Source organism: Doryrhamphus excisus, chromosome 2 (genome assembly GCF_030265055.1).
Source record: "Doryrhamphus excisus isolate RoL2022-K1 chromosome 2, RoL_Dexc_1.0, whole genome shotgun sequence".
NCBI classification, from domain to species: domain Eukaryota; kingdom Metazoa; phylum Chordata; class Actinopteri; order Syngnathiformes; family Syngnathidae; genus Doryrhamphus; species Doryrhamphus excisus.
The window spans coordinates 27,087,986-27,106,111 of NC_080467.1; the positions used below are offsets into that span (position 1 = coordinate 27,087,986).

General features: G+C 41.4%; 1 protein-coding gene across 6 annotated transcripts in view; it reads left to right on the top strand.

Moving 5' to 3' along the window:
* ldb2a (LIM domain binding 2a) overlaps positions 1-18,126 on the top strand; it is a 105,550-nt gene that overhangs the window by 32,142 nt on the left and 55,282 nt on the right. For all 6 annotated transcript variants that reach the window (XM_058049555.1, XM_058049575.1, XM_058049566.1 and 3 more), the window contains exon 3: positions 15,774-15,876. In XM_058049555.1, the coding sequence (XP_057905538.1) occupies positions 15,774-15,876 (103 nt within the window). The remainder of the gene's footprint in view (positions 1-15,773; positions 15,877-18,126) is intronic.

Below are 18,126 nucleotides of genomic sequence, written 5' to 3' on the forward strand. Positions count from 1 at the left end.
CGTGGACATTTAAAGGAAGTCTCGTGTTTAATAATATTATGTGCCATCCTGTTTTTAATTTATGCAAGGCTTTGATAAATAGAGTTGATAAAAAGTATGCTGTTTCCTGTGCGTTGAGAAATTGACACCGTCACCTGTTAGCCCTTGCTCATACATTATAATGGTACTGGCTGTGAATGTAGCTTGTCGTTCCATCGCCGTACAGTGGATGGCATCCTAGCGCCGCGTCTTAAAAGTGCTCACAGACTTCAGCGCCATCATCAGAGCTTTCATAGTTTTCTGTGAAATTTCTGCGAAATGTTTCTAGCATTCCTTATTCGTTGTTTACATTTTTTTCTGTCATGGTATCCTGCACTTATGACGAGGAAAAGGAGCTCTGCCTGCAGGAAGGGGAGTATGCCGTGCTGGTGGCGAAGGACAGGAGAAGAATTGATGCCGTAGAAGCATTTTCTGTCCTTCATAATTTTCATCCAGCCATCTTTTTTCGTTTATCCGAGGTTGGGTTGCAGAGAAGCCCAGATTTGCGTCTCCCCGGCTACTTCGTCCAGCCGATATCAGGGCTTCCCAGGCCAGTTGAGAGACATAGTCTCTCCAGCGTGCCCTGGGTCTTCCCCGAGTTCTCCTCCTGAACACCTCCCCAGGGAGACGTGTGGGAGGGAGGCATCCCGACCCGATGCCCGAGCCAAACCTCATCTGGCTCCTCAGTGTCAAGGATCAGTGAGTCCACTCTGAGTTTCTCCCGCACGACACGGCTTCTCACCTTATCTCTGAGGGAGAGCCCAGCCACCCTACGGAGGAAACTCCTTTCAGCCACTTATATTTGTCACCTTGTCCTTTGGGTCACTACCACTTTATTAGTAAAGTTCAGCCATCTAGTTCAGCGCCGAGCCCTGCTACTTCTGCCCTATGGGAGTCACCGCTCATCCGTCAACGCTGCACGGGATAGCTGTACAGCAAAAATGCTATTTGGTTGGCGTGGATGTGAAAAATACACGCCGAGCAATGTTTTATGTGACAGACTTTGTTCCCAAGTATGCTTACGGTAACACGCTTCATACGTACATTGGTCTATCAGAGAATAAGTAGTAGCAGGATGGCTATATTTAGCAAATAATAATCATCCATTTAGATTCTGCATTACAAAAAAAGTAAAACTACTGACGTTCGTCGTTTCATTGGACACTTGTGGAGACTTGAACATAAAATTATACATGACCCAATTATGCAAATGATACAATGACATCATCTACCCCTGCATCCCACTGCCAGAAATATCTTGCCGCCATGTGGCAAACATAACATATATACCCACCACCGGCACCATTGTGCTGTTTTGTGGTTAAATATGGCCGACCAGTTGTCAAAAATCAAAACTTACAAACGTCGTGCATTACAGTCATAAAAATGACTAACTGAATTAAAACACAAATATAAGGCATTCAAAAGAATTCATTTATGTATGTGATATGCAGTATACCACTCCGATCACTAGGTGTCAGTAATGTTCCACTGATGAGACGATAGATATTAGATGGATAGATACAGGAAGTCTGAATTATGTTTTATTTATGTTTTAAATGACTACTATATTAGGTGACTATAGGGTCGTATTTTGTTAAAACGGTATTGAGAAGGTCATAAACAGGTTTTCTATGAGCCGACAATGAAAATATTCCATTTCTAAATCATGAATCCTACTTTGTGGGAATTCACTTATTGCAGTTTGCCGTGGCGATGCTAGAACCTTAGCGGACCTATGGTATTACCAAGCTGTCATTTTCTCAGCGTCATTACCTAAATATTACTGTTCACTGAAGTACTGACCTTAACGAGGCTGGAACTCAACCATTCTTAGTTTTTGTAATTACTCAAATCGCCTGACAATTACCACAAGAGTGGGCGATTAAATGGGTAGTTGACCCAGGAATCTATTAAATATTTCATTCATGCAGCTCATCTTTACAGTCCAAGCGCGCCTCGGTCCTCGGCCAAACCGGTAGTAGATTCCTTTGACTCTTTAATGCCTCCTGCGGTTGAAAGTGGTATTGCAAGATGGGGACGGTCCTAGAAGATGGATGGAATTTAACACAAACTTATTATAGTACATTACAATACTTTTTTTTTACTTCAGTAAATTTTGGAATCATTACCATTATATGTATAATAGTATACTTTTAAAAAAAGTTTAAAAAAAAAATATAATTATCACTTGTTTGGACTACCGTGCGGTAATCAGTTCACAGGCTTTGATGCGATCCGTGGTCTTAACAAGAGAAGGTGACCGACGTCAGCGCAGCGCCACCTTGTATGAAAGTCAACAGAAGTCACCCCGACCCTCCCATTTGTCTTATTCATGAGCGCGCGTCTTGTCCAACGCGCTCGGCTGCCGCTCACACTCAAGGACTTGACATTTGGAGGAGACTCGCTTTACCACCAAGAGGACGGTCGCCTATCGGTGACATCGCAGAAGCTTCGTTCAGCTTCTCTGGCAGCCTCACGTGTGTTTCACTTTCAACGCCTTCGTCGGCGTCTGTAAGGAAGTACACGGAATGTCATTGGGAGAGTTCTCTCCGCCACTGACACTGTAAACATCTGCTGCAAACAAAGCGATCTGTCATGTGAAAACACGCTTTTGACTTATTCCTTCATAACGACTATTGTATTGTATGTATTGACAATATACTTGCATAACTGGAAAGCCTTCATCGAGCTCTTTAATTTGACATACAACTCAATATGCTTTGCTGAAAATGGATTTTTTTGACCTTGCTAGAAATTCCTTAGTACTGTTTTGTGTGCTTGACATCTGCCTTGACCTTTGAGCAAGACTTTTGGAAGCCAGACCTTTGAAACCAAAGAACCGATGTGGTGAATATGCAGTATGTTGGTGCTGATTGGTCATTGTGAGAGAGTCACGTGTATACATGTGGAGCAGGGGTGTCCAAAGTGCGGCCCGGGGGCCATTTTCAGCTCACAGCTTGCTTTTTAAAATTTTTTTATTGACACTCAAAGTGCTAAAATTGAATTTGTAAATGGAATATTTTACGAGATATGACGCTAATTTCCCTTGTTGCTTTTAACACAAAGCTAAGACGTTGTTGACATTTTGTTCAGCTAGCATAGCATATGCTAACCTACTGTACACTGCATCTTAAATGTAAAAAATTTATCATTGGGCCTCGTATAATTCAGTTTTTTTTCCCTCGCTGAAAAAAGTTGGGACACCTCTGAGGTATAGTATCAAACAATTGGAGGATGCCCAGAAAGGGTACATTGTGGTCATCTACCAGCATGCTTTTTGAGTAGTTTTTAAAAGGAATCAAACAAAACACAGCCACACTTGGACAGTTTCTTCCTTTGTCAGGTGATAAGGAGTTTTTCCTTGCCTTTGTCGCTAAAGTGCATGCTAACATGGAGGGGCGTGTCTGTAAACAATGCTACATTATGTAAAAATGGCCCAAGATGGAGGATATTTCCTCATGTCATGAGAGAAATATGTCCCGCATCGTGTTGCTGACACCCGGTGAATCTCATGCAAAAACAAAGAAGACCAAAAGCCAAAGTGTTACGCCGCTGTCGGCGTCGACCTTTCACACCCGCCACCGCGCCACCGCTTAAACACTGGAGGCCCCCGTGACGACTCGGAGCCGTGTTTCCGCCGCCGCCTTATTACCGCCTCCATTCAGACTTATTACCTGCCGCACGCTATCCCATTACCGTCCTTTTAGACCGCACGACCCCGCCGTGACCCGCCAATCTGAACGGGCTCTGATGTGGATTTGATGAGCGTTGTTTCCCCCCTCTCCCCCGCCGCCCCGCTGGCCGCTCAGGAGGCGGCTGGAATGATTTGCGGGTGAATTTGACACTTAAGCGTATGCAAATGAGGCAGGCGGATTAGCATGCAGAGGAGGAGCCTGCTTCGACCTCGCCGTTGTGAGGCCATTAGCATAGAGGACGTTAATATGCAGCTGAGGCACAGTAACACTCTTGGCAAAACACAAGCAGCGAGGCAAGGAAAACAAAAGCTCTTGTAGGGAGGGGGCGCTCTTATGACACCTGGAGACTTGAGCTAATGGTCACGCTCTTCCTGACTGGACACAGACTGGCAGCGGCGTTGATTGGATGTCCCCGTCCCGCGCTCATTACTCCACATTCAAACACACCTGACTGGGAGGAAGTAGTGTTCATTACGGCCCAATCCCACCTTCCTGTCACCCCCCCCCCTACCCCCCACACCCCCACGCCTCACATTGACACCAATAGGCTTACAAAGCCGAGGTCAAGTTAGCGCAAAGCGGGAAGCTTCACACGAGGATTAAGGTGAACTCTCACTAAATGTCTGCATGAAGAGGAAGTCCTAAAATCGTTTTATGGAAATATCGATCATGTCCACCATGGAGTCAACTTAGACCGTTGGACTTGCTTCAGTGACCTTTCACCTCAAACCTCTGCAGGCTGCACAATCAATACTGACTGGAGGTCAACATATGTTAGTATGGGTGGGGTGGCAAAGGTCAAAGTGTTCATTCATTCATTTTCGGGGGTGCTGGAGCCTATCCCAGCTGTCTTCGGGTGAGAGGCGGGGCCAGCCAATCACAGGGCACATATAGACAAACAACCATTCACACTCACATTCATACCTATGGACAATTTGGAGTCGCTAATTAACCTAGCATGTTTTTGGAATGTGGGAGGAAACCGGAGTACCCGGAGAAAACACACGCATGCACGGGGAGAACATGCAAACTCCACACAAAGACGGCCAAGGGTGGAATTGAACTCAGGTTTCCTAGCTGTGAGGCCTGCGCGCTAACCACTTGCCCACCATGCAGCACAACAACCAGTATTCATTCATTCAGTCATTTTCTACCGTTTATCCTCACGTGGGTCGCGGGGGTGCTGGAGCCTATCCCAGCTGTCTATGGGCGAGAGGCAGCGGGGTACATCCTGGACTGGTGGCCAGCCAATCACAGGGCACATATAGACAAACAACCATTCACACTCACATTCATACCTATGGACAATTTGGAGTCGCTAATTAACCTAGCATGTTTTTGGAATGTGGGAGGAAACCGGAGTACCCGGGGAGAACATGCAAACTCCACACTGAGATGGCCGAGGGTGGGATTGAACCCGGGGGTTGTGAGGTCTACGTGCTAACCACTCAACCGCTGTGCAGCCCTAGGTCATAGTGTCTTTCTGAAAAATAGGAACAATGTGATGTGCGATTTTTGGCCGCAACATAATGATGCCTTTACAAATAATGCAATAATTTTATTTTTTTTTCATCCTCAGAAATATTTGACCTGTTTTTATCAATCAATAATAGTAATGTAATTGTATTCCTATTTAATATACATTTTGTAGGACACTAGAATATTTTTTATATATATTTTTTGGAGAATATTTGAAGCATTTTCTCTAATAATAAGAAAATAATTACCGATCGATATTGGCGATATCGGCCAATACTTGTTTTATAATGCTGATCCCCTCCACATCATTCCTGTCTTTGAGTGATAAAAGAAAAGTGTCTCACAAAAAATGTCTTTTAAAAGCTTTTACTTTGTATTGTGTGTACAGTATAATGCAGTACAAGCCAAATGATCCACCAATGCAATATCACTTAGAAATACAGTTGTGTGAATATCTGTGTTTCGGAGTCCGTGGCCGTGAGAGGATGTTCCCAGAGAAGGACGCGGACAAAAGCGGCAGGATGCTCGCACAATACGTGCACCTTTTTCCTGGCCCCCGGTACCGTGTTCCTTCCAGGCTCTGCTGGCGCTCTGATAACGTAACGCTCCTCTCTTACGCTCACCCGGCAGGTCACGTGACAGCACAGAGGACACAGGACGCTGCTTTGTGTCCTCCTGACGCAGCCTGACAAGACAAGAAATATGTACCGTGCCTTGACCTCCATCCAGCTAAGAACCGTTGGCGTAAAAGCCATCTTTCTTACATGGACTTAAAGATCATTTTAACACATTTGACAAGAACATGGAAGTATTTGACCTTTCACCTCAGCTCTATTGACCATGTGACGTTGGACGTATGATGTAAAAGTCAATAGGAAATAAGATGATCTCTGGGCGCTTTTAAAGTGATTCCCTGTGATTGATGAATTGCTCTGACCTCATGTTGACGCTTCTAATACCGCGGAGGCGCGCAAATTCACGATTTAGCGTTCAAGGTCACACAAATAAAAAAAAAATCAAATACATTTTTTTAGTCCAAAATAGGGCCAGTTCTTCCTTAGAAGACATCTCATTCATCATGAACCAGTAATCATTTATGATATAGTCTATATATTCATGTATTATCATTTCTATATAGGCTGCACGGCGGTTGAGTGGTTAGCGCGCAGACCTCACAGCGAGGAGACCCGGGTTCAATTCCGGGTTTTCTCCGGGGACTCCGGTTTCCCACATTAACCACATTCCCAAAAACATGCTAGGTTAATTCGCAACTCCAAATTGTCCATAGGTATGAATGTGAGTGTGAATGGTTGTTTGTCTATATGTGCCCTGTGATTGGCTGGCCACCAGTCCAGGGTGTACCCCGCCTGTCGCCTGAAGACCCCCGCGACCCTCGTGAGGATAAGCGGTAGAAAATGAATGAATGAATGAATTTCTATATAATACAGAGTGATACAAATATGTGATGATGCAACTCCACAATATAAGAGATCATGTTTGGTGCAGTTTTGAGCCACAACTGTATACAAGTCACATGCACAGCATACGCGTATCCCTGTTAAAACAAACACATATTCATGTCTTTATGCGTCAATAATTCAAGTTTTTTCGCAAGCTTTGGAATTTTCAACATTTCCATCCGTTCTTGAATGCACCATATTTGTCTGCACTAATCTTAAACCATCTCATCAACTGTAAATATGTTGAATATGTCTGTGACACATACGTATAAGGGCTTCCGTTGCTTCTGAACGATGGCAACTGAAAAGAGAATGGGGGGGGGGGGGTTTGGGAGCAACACTCACCTTTATTGCAAATGTTGACCCAACATTGGATGCGAGGCTTTGGAGGGGAAAGAGCGAGTCATGTGTTAAAAATAGACATTTTTAAGGACGCGGTTTTGTAACGCCTGCAAAAAGTGGGGCTCTTTTGTAGTTTAATGGGACTGGTGGATATTAGTAGTGGGCGGAGCCAATTCACGTTTCTGTAAATTATAATGTTGCCTTCACTGACTTCCTTTATGGAGGATGTCTGCCAAAAATGACATTTTTTGGATTGCATTGGGTTGTTAGCAACATGCTAGCCAAAACGAAGTTAGTTTAAGCTGATTAGCAGGAAAAAAACCCGACAAAAGTGGATCTTCTTTATCTTTTTCTGGCAGTCCTCCTGCCCACACAGAAAAAGCTGCGTGCTGGAGATTTATTTGAAATCTTTTTTTTTTCCTACTTCTTTTTCTTTTTTTTTTGGAGGAAGCACAGGTGCTCGTGTGTTGAAATGTAAAATATTCAACCTGGTGATATTTCATCAGGAGAGACGCTGCAGGTTGGTTAGGAGGCGGCGTGCGCTTTCAGCGTGTTTCATCATTGTGCTGATGTTTCTCCCAGGAGAGGAACTCAGCTGAGCTCGTCCGCTTAAACACGGAGCGGAGAAGATCATTGGTCAGGAATGTTTGCTTTCTTGCGTGGCTGTTTGTTTTTGTGCTCACAGTTAATGGGCGTAATCATCCGTTCTGCTCTCTCTCACTTTTTATATGCCAAAAAAATCCACACAAATATTACAGATGCTCGATATTGGCTTTCCTACCAATGGCTGCTACAGTAATCCCTTGTTTATCACGGTTCTTCGCTTAAGTCAATTTCTGTGACGTCGGATTCCTTATTTATAAATGGAATATTTTGACAGTTATGTGAGTGTGAATGGTTGTTTGTCTATATGTGCCCTGTGATTGGCTGGCGACCAGTCCAGGGTGTACCCCGCCTCTCGCCCAAAAAGACAGCTGGGATAGGCTCCAGCACCCCCGCGACCCTCGTGAGGAAAAAGCGGTAGCAAATGAATGAATGAATGAATATTTTGACAGTTAAAGCCTAGAAAACCTTTTTAAAACCTTCTAAATTTTTTAAAATTATTTTTTTCTAAATTCTTTTTTACAAGATTAAAGCCCTCTAAACATGAAATAACACCCCTATAGTCCTCATTACATTTGTATTACTGTAGTAAGATATATATATATATAATATAGATGTAGCTAGTTACTACTGTGGCTACAGTGTCATAACATTACTGACACCTAGTGGCCAGTGTAGACTAAGACACTTACGTCTTTGAATACATCTTCCGAATGCCTTAATTGTATTTTACTTTTGGCCCAAAAAGAAACCATGTACCAATTTGCTTATTTTTTGATAAACATGAAGCCGTGTTCAACCATGAAACAGCAATGATATATATATATATATATATATATATATTTTTTACCCATCTGAAGCACATTTTTAGCTAGTTAGCATTCTTTTCTGTGGTGTGTGTAACCATTTGTTGCTGGGCAGAACAAGTAATGTCACCCAGAGGAAGTTGTCAGGATCAAAGTATATATTGCATAATATAGCATATGTATGTACTAATGAATGGGACAAGTGAACCGCTACTCTGTATTAGTTATAAAATGAGCTGTAATGTTATACACGTACAGGACTTGCTAACTACAAATTTGACTCCAAGATGATCTGTGTAAAATCTGCTGGGCCTAAATCTCCCCGACTGTTGTGTCAACGGCAGAGATGCCCGAATGAAATTGCAGAGACACGCAATTAAACGGGGGAACTTCCTCCCCGACTTCATTTCCAGAGATGAAGTTAGTTTCCTGGTGAAAGTGCGCTTGTTCAAGGGCAATGGCGTTATCCCCCCCCCCCCCCCCCCCCCCCCACGCCCCCCATCCCCTTCTCTGTCTGCATTCATTTAGATTGATTTGCATAATGCTTGGCTGGTGGCTGTATGCCGGCCAAGTGCAGCAAACACTTGAGAGCCAAGAGGGTAAACGCGCGTTAACGTCGGACCTGATGAAAGCACAGTGCTCCACGGGGCTCAAACGAGATGTTTGGCTCCTTTTTTTATTCAGGAAAAATCCAAACAAAGCAAGTGTAACACTTCCACGCCGCTCATTGGACTGGGTAGGATTATACGTTTTTAGCTTAAGACAGTTTTAGCATGCATGTTCTTTCAAGACACATCATATATCACACATCATGTATTTCTATAGGAGAGAGCTCTTACCAACTTGTGGCTGTTTTTTTTTTTTGGCTCAAAACTGCACCAAACATGATCTCTTATATTGTGGAGTTGCATCATCACATCTCTCATGCAAAAAAAAATCATAAAAGGCATGAATACCTCTTTGGTAGCAAATGAGTTGTGATATGATAAATGTGTAATATTATGAGGAAAAATAACAGAATTTTAGTAGTATAGAATTTAAATATTAAAAAAAATACATAATTGTTTTTAAGTCATATTGTATTGTAAGAAACGAAACAAAATAATTAAGTTGCCCAAAAAGTTTCTAATATTACAAAAAAAAGTCAAAATATTGGAGGGAAAAAGTCATATTCCATCAAAAAACAAAAGTTGCAATTTTACAAAAAAATATTTGTAATATTAGGATAGACAATAATCTAACTTTAGTAGCATTTAGAGTAGAAATATTAATTTAAAAAATACACAATTATTTTCAAGTCATATGGTAAGAAACAAAATAAGTTGCCCAAAAAGTTGTAATAATACAAAAAAAAAGTCAAAATATTACAAAAAAATTATTTGAAATATTATGATGGAAAATAATCAAATTTTAGTAGCATAGATTTGAAATATTAAAGAAGTAGTATGTTATTTTTAGGGATGTCAACAATAGTCTGTTATTGGTGGAATCAAATGTATTTCTAAATGACGTCAACATTTTTTGTGTAATTAATGCATACGCATCATGGCAAGTCACGGCAGACGGCGACACGGTGTGGGTCCCCACGGAGTTTAACTTTATTCCCAACATCATATGATATGTATGTACATATGTATGTATCTCCAACTTTGCTTCCATTTTTGACTCCTAATAGGCTGCGGCCAACCACCAAACAACCATGATGTATTCATTAATAATGAAACCACGAAATTCAAAGTGTAAAGTGATGTACTGTACATCCTATGGGTTTTGTGGCTTTTTATGTGCACGTAAACTGTGCACGTAGGTTTCCCAACACTTCCCAATCATACGCTGTTTCTCAATTGGCCATTGCTGCGTTTGTGCCTTTCCCAGAAACCATTTTTTTCATAGCTTTTGATTGGCTGCAATGGCTTTACCATGGCTTTTACCATATATGTTTTTGACCCTGGAACAGGTGAAGAGAAAGAAGCGTCAGTAGCCACTGGCTGCGTAAGTCTCGCTTGCAGACAATGAAATAAAGCCTTGTCGCCGCATGTCGGCATGCATGCAGCCTGTTGCTGCCGCTCCCACGTAACCTGAGGCGCTTTCAGTCTTCGTCAAACTTCCTTTGGCCGCCTGCTCTTCAGGAGCCCAACAGGCTTTCAGAAAATGCTATTTCTCCAAGATCGTGCCCCCTCAACACGCCCACGCTACACTCTTGGAAGAAGCTGGAAGCAAAAAAAAAAAAAAAGATATATCTATTCATGCAGACGAGCAAAAACATCTTGTGTGAAATGTGGCAATATTAATGGAGCAACATGTTCCTTTTAAAACATACAGCAGTCATGGTAGCTGCGTAATTGTACACACGAGTCACGTGTTTGGTCTTTCTCAAAACACGCCGTCCATTCCAACACACTGGTTGACCTCTCATTTGTTCCCCTTTTCAAACAGGAAGTAATGGAAATCAAACATTCTTAACCCTTTAAGCGCAAAATCGCAACATTTCTGAATTTAACATGTGGTGCCCATAGTAGTTAAAGGGGACATATTTTGCACCTTTTTCCACTTTTTTGACCTATAAATGTCGTTAGAATGTAGTATCCTCGTGTTAAACAATGCCAAAGTTTCAGATAATGAAGTTTGCGCTTTTGGGAGTGCGCTCTGAAAAAATTTTGGGATGAGTCAAAACGCTCGGTTTCCAAACTGTTCTTTTATGATGTCACAGAGGAGCAGACTTCCTTATAGATGTGGCTGTTTAAATCCAAGGTAATACAGCTGGAATAGGTACAGATTCTGGACGATCTAGAAAGTGTTATGTGCTGGTTAGTGTGTGTAGCTGCTCTATAGGAGTCCACAATGGGACGCCTCAAAACGCTCTGTTTCAAAAGTGTTCTTTTATGATGTCACAGAGGAGCAGACTTCCTTATGGATGTGGCTGTAGGCTCCCTCCCCCGAGCTCTGCTACTCTTTTACGAGGACAGGATTTGAACACTATTTTGGCATGAAGCACAAATCCAAAGTAATACAGCTGGAATAGGTACAGATTCTGGAGGATCTAGAAAGTGTTCTGTGTTGGTTAGTGTGTGTAGCTGCTCTATAGGAGTCCACAACTATCTGTCTGCAACTAGCTTTATAGGAGCCCCTTTAATACTTTCCACCAGGAGATGGCGTACACTGTAACTGCACGGTGGTAAGTGGTTTGCACCCGGCCTCACAGCTAGAAGACCCAAGTTCAATTCCACCCTTGGCCATCTCTGTGTGGAGTTTGCATGTTATCCCCGTGCATGCGTGGGTTTTCTCCGGGTACTCCGGTTTCCTCCCACATCCCAAAAACATGCTAACATGCTAAATTGTCCATAGGTATGAATGTGAGTGTGAATGGTTGTTTGTCTATATGTGCCCTGTGATTGGCTGGCCACCAGTCAGCTAACAGCTAACAAGTTTTTTTGTTGTTAGCTGTTACCATGTTAGCTGTTATTGTGTTCCCTGTTAGCTTGTTTAGTTGTTAGCTATTAGCTTGTTTAGTTGTTATTGCCGAGTGTTAATTGGCGGTTAATTGGCAAGTGTGAATGGTTGTTTGTCTATATGTGCCCTGTGATTGGCTGGCCACCAGTCCAGGGTGTACCCCGCCTCTCGCCCAAAGACAGCTGGGATAGGCTCCAGCACCCCCGCGACCCTCGTGAGGATAAGCAATAGAAAATGAATGAATGATTACCCGTGCGGATCATCAACCCCCCCCCCAAAAGTTCCAACCAGTGCTAATGAATGGTTTGTGGTCATCCACTACGATAAATCCCCGTCGTCTCGAGTTGCGATCCGTTTCAGCATCGCCGGTATCGCGTCCACTCGAGGGCGTCACACAACTTGCGACCGCGCGGGTTCACCTCGTGTCGGCAGCATCGGGCCTGATTTGTAGCGTATGACAACAAACACGGTCACGCCACGTGGTTCGTCAGGGAGGCTGAAGGCGTAAATGACGAGAGGATGTCATCTGTCAGCACGCTGCGGGGAGAGAGAGGACGTAACACGCGAAGGCTGCTGCTGCGGGGAGCTCGGAATGCCGGAGTGTCACCCTAAATATATCACAATCATACAACGTGCATTGTCTGCAGCTGGGAGGATCGGATGGATGGATGTGAAAATGGAAGATTGCAGGATCCACATGGCTGTGGTCCACCTTCTCCAGGCAGGCTCCGTCCATCTGGCTGGAGTCCAGCTTGTAGATCCCGGCCAAACATGGCCGCTCGCAAGCTGGCGAGATGCTGCCCCTCCCTAAAAGATGCTCTAAATCTCCAGTTTAGAGGATTAATGATCTAAGTGAAAGTCATGTAAGTTTGAAGTAGCTTTGTTAGTGTGCGTGATTAGCAAAACAGGCAGGCTGTCAGTTATTATTATTATTATTATTTTTTATGCTGGTGACCTAAGCAAACACACTCTGTTTGAACCCTTCTGGCTGTAATAGATAGTAAAGCCCACATTATTGAGTTGTTGTCAACACCAGACAAACTACACTGTATTGGGGAGTCTGCCTTTGAATGATTCCATGGGGGGGGGGGGGTGGTAGAAGCTTCTAGTTTTGTATAATTAGCAAGCAACAAGCCGTCATCACAGACAAACACATTCATCTCTTACTCTGACACTTTTTGCTCCGTGACAGTGGTGGACCTCACGGAAGACATTTTTAGGAACACCATCATTATTATTAGGGATGGCCGATATTGGCTTTTTTGCCCCCCCAAAAAACCGATATGCCGATATTGTCCATCTCTCAATTTCTGTTATCGATATCTATAACATGACATCTCCTGTGGTGGAGCGTTTTTTAAAAAATCGTTTTTCTTGATGTGGAAAAAATAAAAATACATTAATGATATCAACCGATATTGCATTTTTACACTGATATTTTTTTTTTCATTTTAGCTGATTTTATTATCATTTTTTGGGGGTATATTTTTCCTTTTTGTCAGCGGTGTTGGTATTTTTCCAGATAAGAATAAATTAATTGACTACTAATTTGTATGTCCGTGACACAAAAGTCAGTGTTTGTGTGTGGACGGGTAAAACTGAGCTTTTTCGCTTTGCATCATAAGAATTGTGCGATGGTTTGATGCCCATGCATGCGCATTATACTCACATACACGGGCATGAAAATAAAACATTAATTTTATTTTGTGGGCTCCAAGTAAGTGTCATTGTATATCTAATACCACTATATTCAGGAGAGTTGCCACTACTGTACCCAGCATGCCTTGTGGGCGTTTTCATAGTGACCATTAAAGTTGTGTGTTTGTTGTTGAAATGGCAGTTTGTTGTTGTGTGTGTTAACTTGTTACGTGTTGTGATGTTTATTGTTTGCTTTTCTTAGCACTGTGCTAGCTTCAAGCTAGTTGTTGGCTACTGCTTACAAATTGACGAGTGCAATCCTTAAAGCCCCGGTCACACTAAGCAGGAATCAAGCAGAACCAGCCGGAATGAAATCGTTTCTAAATTATTAACACATTCGGGAGAGGATTTGAAATTCGTAAACATGGCTCCGTTATTCCTTGGCGGCATGACATGATGTGAATTGGCGATTGCCATGGGATTACCCTGACTCCTTTTTTCCTTGGCATTTGAAGCGATGTGGCATCTTTTTATGTTGGAATACCGTAAGAATGCAGGCACAGTGCATTTAGAATATTTTTCGAATGGTCAAAACATTCGGAACCTACCATTTGGAATCCAGTCAAAGTTTCTAGAATGTACTTCAAATACCCAGGAATAAACCGTATATTTTTATTCCGACTGCATTCTGGCTAATTGTACCTCTAGTGTGACTAAGAAAAGTGACTATGCAAAGTAACGATGACCTCTACTGGACGGAGTTGTAAGGCCAAGCCAGTCAAACGTTCCTGTTCTAATGTGAATGAAAGATCCCAACACTTTGCCTCCTAGCATCTCCGAGCGGCGTTGCGGCTGCCGGTCCAGCTTGTGGACATTCGGGCCACTCCACGCATGTTTTAAACATGGTGTCTGCTTGCATCAAGAGCAGCTTGTTGGTCCTCTGAACGCAGCTCGTTGTCGGCAGGGCTAATTGTCAACATCTGCCAAGTGCCGGGCATCTTTAAGAAAAAGGTGGAGATATGTCAAAACTTGTCACAGCAAATTAGCATCAGTGGGGCTTAAACGGAGGGAGGGAGTCGGTCATTCCCAATGCGGACTTCTGTAAATGAATGTAAAAGCGGCATGAATAGCCGCCACTGTCAGGTATAATCCCATTATCATTACAGCTTTTAGCGTGTTGTTCATGACAAGCATGGAGAAATGAGTGGAGAAGCGTCTTGTTTTTAAAGGCAGCATGGAGCATCCTGACCTGCTGCGAACGTTTGTACAATTGAAAGCTGTCGGACGTGACTTTGCGTCGGAGACATGTAAAAGCCTCGGGCAAGGCTCCTCCAAAGTCCACGCTTAAGAGAAGTAAAAGCCTGCACCGCACGTTGGCTTTACAAAGGCCTGCGGGAGGCCAACACCGGCACACTGCAGCTTTTTGGGAACTAATGCAACTTTTACAATCCAAGGAAATGTACCACTTAGTATCTAATCACAAACCATGTGATCTACATCGACCAACCAAAAGGATATATTGTTTTTAATCCATCCATTTTCTATGACACTTATTCTAATTAGGGTTGCTGAGGTATGCTGGAGCCTATCCCAGCTGACTTTGGGTGATAGGTGGGGTACATACACCCTGAATTGGTCGCCAGCCAATCACAGGGCACATATTTGTGTATTATCAACTATTAACTAAATAAATTAATAAGTACGTTAATTAAGTAATACATATAAATATATATTGTTATATTTATTAGACCTAATTAATGTACCTATAAATTTATTTGAATTAATCAGTAATTAATTTACAGATTAATTTATTTGAATTAATAAGTAATTAATTTACAGATTATTTTATTTGAATTAATAAGTACATTAATTAAGTCTAATAAATATTTTGGATTTATTAGACCAAATTAATATACCTATTAATTTATTTAGTTATACAATTTGTCTATTTAAAATATTTATTTGTACGTATATGTTTTATTAAACAACAAATACATTAAATATAATGGAAAAATACTCACAATTATATGTGAAAAGGTACTAAAATAATCTTCAACAATAATTTTACTGGGTTAAATTTAAGTTGAATATTTTTTTAAATTTTTATTTGTGACTGTGGTGGTATTATCATATTTTCATAATTGGCTATGATGAGCACAACTGTTATTTCTGCTATTGATGAAGAGTGTTATTGTTTACAGGCTGATGATAATGATTAACTTTTCATCTAAGATGTTTTCCTGTTTTTTATTCATGTGTTGCTCTTGGTGTTTTGACAGGAAAGTGACAGTTTGTGGTGGGACGCCTTTGCTACGGAGTTCTTCGAGGAGGACGCCACGCTAACGCTGTCCTTCTGCCTAGAAGATGGACCAAAGAGATACAGTAAGACCGACGTTATGAATCGCTTTCTAATCCACATAGTCAATCAGGGCACTGAATTGAAAATAATAAAAACATTCCGAACTAGCTACTCGCATGTGTCACAAATCGAACTTTGGAACTGTTTTAATCTATTTTTTTACTACGTAAATTAGGAGTCAAAGAAAACCTTCTTGCTCAAGTTTGTTGATTAAGTTGCGGGAAAAGCTTCCCAGCTCCATCTTGCTAGCACAATTTACTCGCATCTCAGAGGAACGTCCTCATATAATATTTTCATCATTTTTTTTTACTGCGGAAAGTATTATAGACTTTATTTGTGTTAAGTGACAGGGTTTATTAAAAAAAATAATCAGTCAAATTTTGTTGGTTAACTTGCGGGAATATTTCCGCAGCTAGCTCGCTTTACTAGCATCTCAGAGGAACGGCCTCAAATAACATTTTCATTGATTGTTTTACTGCGGAAATTATAAATGTATTTGTTTCAAGGTTGAGTTCAACAAAATAATCGGTCCAATTTTGTTGGTTAAATAGCGGGAAAATCTCTGCTTTAACAAAATAATCCAGTTAAATTTGGTTGGTTAAGTTACAGGAAAAGATCCCCAGGTCCATCTTGCTAGCACGTTTTACTAGCATTTGAGATGCTAGTATAATGTTAGCACGTTAGCATACCTGCCTGTACTACACAAAAATAGAATTGTCAAACTAATTGTCTACCCTTATTTTATATTTACTTTTATAATCTTCTAAATGATCAGTTGTGCATGACGCACACACGGCCAGTTAGCACTAGCCTTTTTGATACTTACACTTAGCTACATCTTAGCAAAGATTTTTATTTATTTTTATGTAATTTTTTGTCTTGAACATTTTAATACTCATTCATAATATTGTCATACTTGCCCTCGTACAATCCAGAAACATACTCCAAGTGTTTATATTAAAATGTCACTCTAACTAATAACACTTTGCAGTTACAATGTTAGCATAGCTAGCTCATGTGCTATGTCATGCTATGCTACAGTATGTATTTAATTATTCACATATAACGAGGCTACCTCGGAAATGTGAGAAGGACTCGTGGTACACCAAGCGAGCATTTCCATCATATTTTACCAGCGTATGTTAGCGTGTTAGCACATTGATTAAAAGGCAGCGTCAGGGAATGTTGAGGACACGTGTTAGCGTAGCACGTCTCCGTCAAACAACAGAAACGCCGAGACGCTTTTATTGGCTTTGTGATACCGTCCGCTTCATCTCATCTGCATAGCTTGGGAGCATATTGAATATCACGCCGATAAGGACGCGGCGGTGCCGTGGAAATGAAGCTCCCGTGTAGCTGCTGTGCGTTTGTGTGTGTGGTTTATTGCACGTGTGTGATTTAGCTCGGTCACGGAGGCGGGGGGGATGGCCACCGTGGCAGCGTCTCGCTTTGCTCTGCAAATGTAAAAATACCCCAAAAAAAAATAAAAAATCCAGAGGCGGAAACCTCGTTCCCTGAGGAGCACCGGGCTTGGCGAGCATGGCGATGATGACTCACTGTCAGTCGCCAGCCTTACCATTACACATACACACACACATGCACACGCACACACACCTCCAGGAATCCAGCATCCTCCTGTTATAATGCTAGATTATACAAAACACTATCTGAGAGATATTCACGTAACAATATTTTTATTGTTGTGAGACTTAATATTTCATATTTATAATATTTTGGGAGTGTCATCATCTAATTTGCATAGTAGGGCATGACGCATGGGAGACTCAAAGTGAGCAAAAAAAAAAACATGAAAAGCAACACAAACGGAGTATTTTCTTCAGTCATGGCTTCTTGTAAATATAATTTAGTAAAAACACTTAAAAAAGGGAAAAGGGGATAATTTTGCAGCAATTTTGTAAGAATTAAATCAAAATAAGACAAAAGTCTTTAAGACAAAAAAGTTGTAAATCGAATGTCAAAAAGTCGTAATTATATATATCAACAATTTTTTCCAACAATAATAAATAAATATATATATATAAATATAAATACAATACTGACTAGGGCTGCAATTAATGATTATTTTCATAATCAAATAATCAGTCGATTATTAAAAAAAATACAATTGATCGAAAACATAATCGACTGATTATTTGATTATGAAAATAATCGTTAGTTGCAGCCCTAGTCAGTATTGTATTTATATATATATTATTGTTGAAAAAAATCTCAAGAAAATTGTGTGAAAGTTGGAATATTATGAAAAAAAACTA